The sequence below is a fragment of the Anguilla anguilla genome, chromosome 15, assembly GCF_013347855.1.
Source record: "Anguilla anguilla isolate fAngAng1 chromosome 15, fAngAng1.pri, whole genome shotgun sequence".
Classification (NCBI taxonomy): Eukaryota; Metazoa; Chordata; class Actinopteri; order Anguilliformes; family Anguillidae; genus Anguilla; species Anguilla anguilla.
The window spans coordinates 23,817,464-23,826,265 of NC_049215.1; the positions used below are offsets into that span (position 1 = coordinate 23,817,464).

The window sequence follows — 8,802 nt, forward strand, 5'->3', positions numbered from 1 at the left end:
CTAGGAACTGAAGATGTCAGAAAAATACCGGGAATTAGGCTTGATTGCCGCCCCACTGTACTAATGGGCAGGCTGTAATGAGCCTAAAATACTTATTATCATGCACATTATCGGACTTATTTGGCAGAACACTTTTGGAGGGATCTCGGCGTTATTATGATGGCTGATCTGGAGCATCAGTCATTAGTTCATTATAACAGTCGTATGAGCTCTCTCACTCGCCCATTTACACTTGAAAATGCACTAAATTGTGCCACAAATGAGTATTGCTACTTTTTAAACCAGCAACCAACAATCTCCTTGGTAATGGGAAGGTGCAAGCAGCAAGATGAAAAGCCTTAAATGTGCTTTAAAAAAAGACTCAATAACCCATGCAGTTATTACTGCAACAAACACTAATTATCAGTAGTCTTGTCCTGGGTGTCATTGGGGAGTTTTGATTTCAGCAATGAGATCTGGACATAAGGGCCATTTAGTTGTACTTTACCTAATTCAACCACTATGGAGGGGGGGGGGGGGTGCCAAGGAGTTCCTGGGTATCTAGCAAAATCTAAACAAAATGGTATTCTATTTTAGGGATCTGTTTTAATGTATTTGTTTTCATATTATTAGGAAATGACTTTGAGTTAAAATAATCAATGCCTGGTTTACTTATCTCATACCTACTGGAGTCCACTATAGGACTAACATGCCAATGACAATAGCAACTATTTGTTATAGTCACAATTATTTTTTTTTTTAAGTGGCAATAAAACTGGCTACAAATGTACAGCAACTCTATAGTAAAATATCAGAGTGACACATACCATAAATAATAATAAACTTTAATTTGACTCTGCATCTTAACCTTATTATTTTGCATCATTTCTAAGCGTGCTTTCATTAGTATTGTCTCCAAGATCGAGCAAAGTCAAAGTGAGCGGAAATTAATAAATTATTCATGAGATGCTTTTGTTCCAGAGAATTTGCTTCCAGTTCAGGGTGTCCACATTAAATTCTGTGACAACTTTGTAAACCAAAAAGACATGTAGCATTTTGATGAAGTCAAAAGGAGCAAAAAAAACAAGACCAAAGTTTGTCCTGGGAAAGCCTCTCTGCCAGGGTCAAGATGAGTTTTACAGGTGTCATGCAGTTTGTGCTAATGACAGGGCTGAACTAGCCTCCTCCTCAGACTGTCAGTGGATGCAGGGTAAGAAAGAATAAAACAGAGAGAAAATAAAACCTCCACTTTTGACCCAGGAGGTGAAGCAAAGTATCGTGCATTAGTTAATATGAAGACAGATTTCATATTTCAGGTTGTTCTGCGGAAAAAAACAAGAAAAATATACGACTATGTTTCACGATGTGCAGTCGGTCAGATTGCACGTGAGACCTTTAAATGTACACTTCATTGCCTTTAGGGTAATAGATCCTATGTAGACAAGGGCAGCTCCATTGGCATAAAATGTAAAAAATGTAGACGCAAAACAACTAGCAACTACAGAAGTTACGCAGGCTGACACATGCACAAGGCCTGATTTGGAAGTGAGGGAAGCCACAGCAGGAGTTTTAAAAATTGATGTAGCAATATTCAACATTTCAGCATATGTTTAATTCTATTTTCATGTTGCCAGTTCTTCAGTTGCTTTCTCATACAGCATCCTCCCCAAATGTACACACACACACACACACACACACACACACACAGTACAATATGTGGTGTCAGTTTAACTGTAACCACGTTTCTTTGAGTCCAAGAGGGACTATCAGAATAGCTACCAGATTATATTTAAAACTGTTACTCTGCACATGCTTTGCTATACTTATACAAATGCATACCCACATCTGCAAGCATGCCTGCAAACATATATACACTAGGTAAACAGTTTTATAATGAGGTCATGGCAAAGGAAACGAACACACACACACACACAGATTTGTATGTGCCTTTAATGTCAGACATAAACATGTGTTATTCAGATCACCCTGATCAGTTTTTGCATTTTTTAAAAATCATATAGCGAAGTATTTGTAATATGTAGCGTTTCGGTCTCACATTCGTAATTGCAACATGTGCTCGCGAAAAGTGCTAGAACATCCAAAGCGATATGCACTGTGAATGAATGTGAGTGAATGGCAAATCTTAGCTTTCTGGAAGCACTGAGCTCGTAGACGTAGGTATTACGCGTTAAATGAAGACAATGGTACCGTGCCTAAAATAGCCTACAACATATATTTCTCAGTTGTACTGCAGTAAAATATGGAGTTCTGTAGAGGGGAAGGTTTTTTTTAATTTTTTTACCTGGTGAGAAAGTTCAATATTCCCGTTTGGTGACGTTGTTGAGCTTCACATCGCGGGAGTCGATTGCTGCAAAACAACAGATAAAAAACGACCATTCTTATCAGGTATGAAACAGAGCTTTGTGATGCTCCACTACAAATCGATTTTATATAAGTGTCCGTTGCGATGAAGTGTCGGAGACAGTGCATTACCAAGCCCCCGGGTCAGAGGCTAATGGTCCGAGATAAACTCGTGTTCAGAAATCATCATTAAAGCCTAGTACAGAGAGATTTACCTCCAAACGGAGTATTGTCCGGTCGATAGTCGCATTAAAATCGATTTCCACTTTTATATTCCAATTAAGACTACATTTAGCTGCAAGGCCAAGTTGTTTTGACTGCGTTGTGCCCTTTGCTAATCCCAAGATACGCACGGAGGATATATTGCTCTTATTTTTGAGTAAGTTATCACATGTAAGTACATTGCCTCTATGCTTTGCACATTTTAACCTTTTTAAAACCGTCCTTTTTCATTCATGTTGTTTTTCATGTTGAAGTTTTATTAGGTAGGCTTATTATTAGGTTTTGCCGATGGGAATCCACAATCAAGATAGGCTACTCTAATTTGAACGCGTTGTGAGTTATTCTTGATGAATGTACGTCATCATGTTTTTAAACTTAGAGTAACAAATCAAAAGTAACTCCGTCACTCTGAAAATCACATATAGCCTAATAATTCCCAATTAATAAAGAATATCTTTTTCAAAAATATATCCATTCTGCGGCAGATACGTCAGAACAAAGTAAAAACAATACAATAAGAAAAGCCAATCAAAGCCAATAATAATAATTATTATTATTATGAGTGTTATGATTATCATTATTATTATTATCATTATTATTATTATTATTATTATTGAAGAAGAAGAAGAACAATTGTATTATTTGGTGCAGAGCCCTTTTCTTATAATTGCAAATAAAGTGCGCGTTCCGTGAACTATTGTGACCATTGCTGATCAATGATTTCATTCAGGAGCAAAGGTCTTCTGTTTACTTTTATAAATTAACTTTTATGCTTAATTAAAATTTAGGCTAGAGAATGATTCCACTGTGCCATTTCTAAAAAGCGAATTTTGTAACGTCCATTCACAGGGAAAATATTTTTTTCACCTGAAGCAGCTAAGCCTGAGTCTTTGAACACTATTTATTTGTAAAAGGAACGTGAAAAAAACCCGAAATCATTTTACTATTGCATAATATATAGCTAATAAAGTGAGCAGCCTATGAAACAGCCTATGGCTGTGCTCAATATAAGCACAGTTTGCATTAGTCAATGTAGTTTTGTAAACCAAATGTAAACAATTAAACGATTCTATTAATATAGTCTCGTTTAATTACTCTACACTCGAAGACAGTTAATATGCTGTTCAGATTTTCTGTTGCTCTTTATTTTCTGAACAAGATTTATTGCCTCAGCAATTATAGGATGCGCATCCAGTTAACATTGTTATCTGATTTTGTATCATAATCTTTCGCAAATCCAAATAACCGGCAGTAATTACCTAGAGTCAGTAATCACATGTCTACGGGGACTTATCGTAGACGGCCTCAGACGGATATTTTAACTGTGACCAATGAAGTGCAGAACTGAGATAAGGGGGCGGTGGTCACGAAGGGAAGACGCGATTAAACTGAAGGAGCGGAATTTAAACCTACTCTCGGGTAGCCTGATAGTAAACGCAGGTCTGCGGGGCTCCTCTCTCGGCGAGGCACAGACGGAGAAGGTTGACGGACACAAAGCGCCACCGAGGTTTAGTGGAACCATCCTTGTAAAACTGTTCTAATGTGATACACGGCGGGAGGATCAGGAGGAAAACCGCTTGCCATGCACATTTCGCTCGAACGGAGCCCAAAGAGTCAACGAAACGGGATTCTTTTCTTGCACAGAAAGTCGATAATTGGTTTCTCAAGTTTGCTTTTCTTCTCTTCGGTCGGCCTTTTAACAACGTTCAGGACAATTTTAACCTTGTGAAGCGATTTCCCCCAGTCGTCCGACCCAAGTAATCTATCAATGCACATGCAATGATAATTTTACTAGAAAACCGAACCATTGACCACGGGATTACGTTTTAAAAATTGTAACTTCAGCGGCGTACTAACCTATCTATCGTTATTGAATTGCTGTTTTTTGTAACTAAAACTGTTTTGGGGGCAGTCGCACCCGTCCCCTCCTGCCATATTTTTCTCATCTTAAATCCTTATATCAGAGCTTATGAGTGCTGTCTTTAGCCCATCACTTATGATGATGCAGCGCCCACTGGGAAGCTCCACTGCCTTCAGCATCGACTCGCTGATTGGAGGTCCGCCCCAGCCAAGTCCGGGACACTTTGTGTACACCGGGTATCCGATGTTCATGCCATACCGACCGGTTGTTCTCCCGCCGCCGCCTCCACCGCCGCCCGCTCTGCCACAGTCCGCCTTGCAACCGGGACTTCCTCCGACGCACCCCCAGCACCAGATGCCCAGCTTACCGACTGGGTTCTGCTCCAGCCTGGCGCAAGGCATGGCTCTCACCTCCACCCTCATGGCAACACTACCGGGCAGCTTCACCGCCTCTCCTCAGCACCAGGAGGCGGCGAGAAAGTTTGGGTCGCAGTCCCTCCAAGCTGTTTTCGACAAATCTCAGGACATTCGGCTGGAAGGGGACGAGGGAAAGACTTTTCAGGGTAAAGAGGCCACAGTACTGCCCCCCTTCCAAGCGTCAGATCCTGTGCAATCTTCTGTAGGTAAGATATCTGTATGCTGTCTGGTGTGTAGCTTACAGGACGCTGACGGCTTCTTACTGGGGTATACGTTTTTGATGAAAAATAAATGTCCTAGCTTTGATTTAAGCATCATAAAAGGCCGTTAGTATGGTATTCTCGTCATTGTTCATTTGGTTTATGTGCACATTCTACCACACTCACACCCACAGTAAGAAATAAAATATAGAAACAGAAAAAAAAACTATGGTTATTATACTGTCTATACAGAAAATATGTAATTATTAGTTACTTTACATCTTGCAATGGTATGGAACTCATTTTAAAATGTCATTTTAATTTTTAAACATGTTATTTAATGTTTTCAATTTAAAAGATTAGCTATCTAATGTTAAGCCATTTTTATCATTCAAATTTATTTCAATGGAAAGAGAACTCATTTCCGCACTGTTAAACTGTTGAACCTGTCTTGTCATTAATATACACTGAGTACAAAAAGACAAAAATAATTTAGGCCTGCAGAATATTACAACCTACATTGTTTGTATAATGGACTCTGTATTTTCTTAAACGAGCGAGTGAAAACAAAACCAAATAAAAAAACTATAAATAGTAGGCCTACGACTTGTTAAATGATTCAGTACACACGTGAACTCCTGTCGACTCATAGATTACTAGCTATATCTTTTGCTTCAAGAGTTCTTCTGAAATTACTGAAGCAATTTCAAGTGATTCCTGATTCTCACATGAAATGCGTTTATTAAAACTCCAATACAGCTTTTTAGGGAATTATGCCTTAGGCTCTGCTCATTTATCAAATTAGCTTATTCTTACGGAATAAGAAAAGGCTAAGCGCCAGTGGTATCTATAAATGTGTATCCAAATTAAAACAAATCTTGCATGTTTATTTTTTTAAGAGAAAGAAAGTTGACGTTAGTAACACACAAGTTGAAACATAGCGTCGTGACAAGTCGCCCATTTTGAACAGTTATGTTTCTACATTGAGGGCAATTTAAAAAATGTGGAGTGAAGGTAGGGGACGAAAAGCAATATCAAAATAAAATGGCTCGAAAGCCTACAAAAATGTTAAGGTTCTTATTTCGCTCAAGAAGTATGTTCCTTGGTTAATTTTTTATCACAAATACTTGTGATATAAAGACAATAGGCCCCAGATCAGTTTTTCGTGTTTCTGGTTTATTAATTAGTGTGTGCCGACGGGTGCCATCATTTTAGAGTGACACTAAACATATGTTGTAAGTTATTAAAAGTGGATTTTCACGCTACAAAAATATCAATCAAGGAGGGCATGATCATGTTAGCTTGCCAGTTGACACAACTTGTCTTTAGCATCCAGTTGTGAGGCCGGGGTGAGACAAAGCTACCTACTTTTTTGTTACGCTCTATGTCTCGCCTAAGATGCAAGAGTCTAAAGTGGATTGACGACCACCGTCCCTTTCATCGGTACGCGTCTCAGGGTTGCCAGCGTGTTTCATTTTGCTTTACGTTGCCTAATTCATGTTACACTTAGGCTAAGAAAAGATACTTAATGTAAGCATTCCTGAGCAAGACAATACAGCATTTCGGTTGTTTTAGTTTAGTCCCAATGAAGGTACATTTTGAGGTTTATCCTTTCAAATTTAACGTCTACCCAATGACAATTTTTTACTCAGCTGGCAAAGCACAAATCAGCGAGATAAAATGTTCCCAATACAAGTTCCACGTTCCACAAACTGGATAGCCATATACCATTTTCAAGTGTATAATATCCGTACTAAATACGTCCTCTTTTTATTTTCAGCTAGAACGCAAGGCAAAGATGACCCCAAAGAGGACGAGTGCAACCGCAAAGAGGAGAGTTTCTCAATGGACAGTGATTTAGACTACAGCTCTGACGAAAACATGACCAATAGCGCAATGTGTCAAAAAGAGGACGGGGACGCTAGTGGTGGACTAGACGAGGGCGTCCACGGGCCTAACGGTACTGGTAGTACTACGTCCACGGGGAAGAATAGACGACGGAGGACGGCGTTCACAAGCGAACAGCTGTTGGAACTGGAAAAGGAATTCCACTGTAAGAAATACCTCTCTCTTACAGAGCGCTCTCAGATTGCTCATGCTTTAAAGCTGAGCGAAGTGCAAGTCAAAATCTGGTTTCAGAACAGGAGGGCCAAGTGGAAACGCGTGAAGGCGGGCAACGTCAACTCCAAAACCGGCGAGCCCTCGAGAAACCCCAAAATTGTTGTGCCCATTCCCGTGCATGTCAGTCGTTTTGCAATAAGAAGCCAGCACCAACAGTTAGAGCAAGCGAGACCGTGATTTTTCTTTTTCTGCTATATGAAGGACCAAACACAAATCTGAACAAAATAAATTCCTAAAAACAAACAAAACAACACAAAAATATATACATGATCATTGGGAGAAATACTCGTAATATGTTCATCTTTTGGAGGGCGTGAATAATCATGATTTAGGGGGTCATTCCAGCGAAGTGGCAGAAAAATGCTGCCTTAATCTAGTTAGTGATTTAAATGTGTGGCTTTAGCTTAGCTTTACCATTGAAACGACCCTTCCACTTGGATACATTTTGTTAATTAAACAAAAGAAGACAAAAACGATGACGTATTTATTATCAATTAATTGTGTACATATTGGGGAATACAAGAAATTTAACTGATGGGACCAAATAGAATATATTAGGCTACTGTAAGCCTTCCCGTTGCCAGGAAAGTATACCTGTTTTAAGTTCACAAGTTTTCTTGTGTTTATTTCTTTATAGTGTGTATATAAGCAGATGGGAAAGGCTAGGCTACTGTCTAGTGAGTGTGTTTTTGCAGACCCAAATATTCAAACTAGCCCCAGGATGGATATAAACCTTGCCATAGCACTAAGTAAATTCGACTGAAAAAAATATCGTGTGGAAAAAAATCTGACTCTGCTTGAGCACACTGTACTTGGTGTAGATTGCCTTTCTTTATCTATTAATTATGATGAATTCCACGTTTTATGTTTGCTTGGAACTTTGTACTTTTTTGGCTTAGTGACATTTTAATAAGGCAGAAAGCACGCTGTTAATTTATTTTATATTGTGCAAAACGTAGCAAACATCTGATGAGTTTAAGAATATTGTGTGAATTAAACCTGGACATTAAGCAATTATGTAAATGACGTGTCAGCTTGTTTGTTATTACTGCCCATTAATTTTACAGGACCTTGGTCAACAATTATTCTTCAGACAACCCCTGGCGATTTCTTTTCAATCAAACATTCCGCTGTGCAGTAGCCTACTTTGACTTGTCAGTTATATAGTCGATTCACATTATTCACAACCGGAAAATAATATTTCACATGTTTGTTTTTAAATAGTACAGCGATACATCAGTGAACGGTACGCTCTTTCGGGTCATATTAAGCGCACTGTTGATCTCCCGAGTTCATAGGCGATTGCATTGGATAGGCTTCCTTCTGACAACAGCAATGGGCATATTATCACAGTTTAAAAACCATCTTCTATATTTATTTGCCATAATAATTTAAATCATATAGCACACTATACAGCTATAGCCTACTTTGTTTTATATATCAATTCCCAATTTGCTATTGATTGGCGCTTTTAAAATGAAACATGTTTTAGCTTTAACTTAACAGGTTCTTTAGATTTTTACCGACATAGGGCGTGCTTCTGAACCGCTATTCATGAGGCGCCTAGCTGATTCTCCAAGCTGATTCTTCCAGTGACATGTTTTACACCTCGGTCCTTCAGTTTCCGCTACTGTGTGAAATT

General features: G+C 38.9%; 1 protein-coding gene across 1 annotated transcript; it reads left to right on the forward strand.

Moving 5' to 3' along the window:
- Nucleotides 1-3,921: 3,921 nt before the first annotated feature.
- Nucleotides 3,922-8,183, forward strand: gbx2 (gastrulation brain homeobox 2). The gene is made up of 2 exons (XM_035393033.1): nucleotides 3,922-5,045; nucleotides 6,820-8,183. Exons 1-2 carry the CDS (start codon nucleotides 4,532-4,534, stop codon nucleotides 7,335-7,337), a joined length of 1,032 nt encoding a protein of 343 aa, XP_035248924.1. The 5' UTR covers nucleotides 3,922-4,531; the 3' UTR covers nucleotides 7,338-8,183.
- The last annotated feature ends 619 nt before the right edge of the window (nucleotides 8,184-8,802 follow it).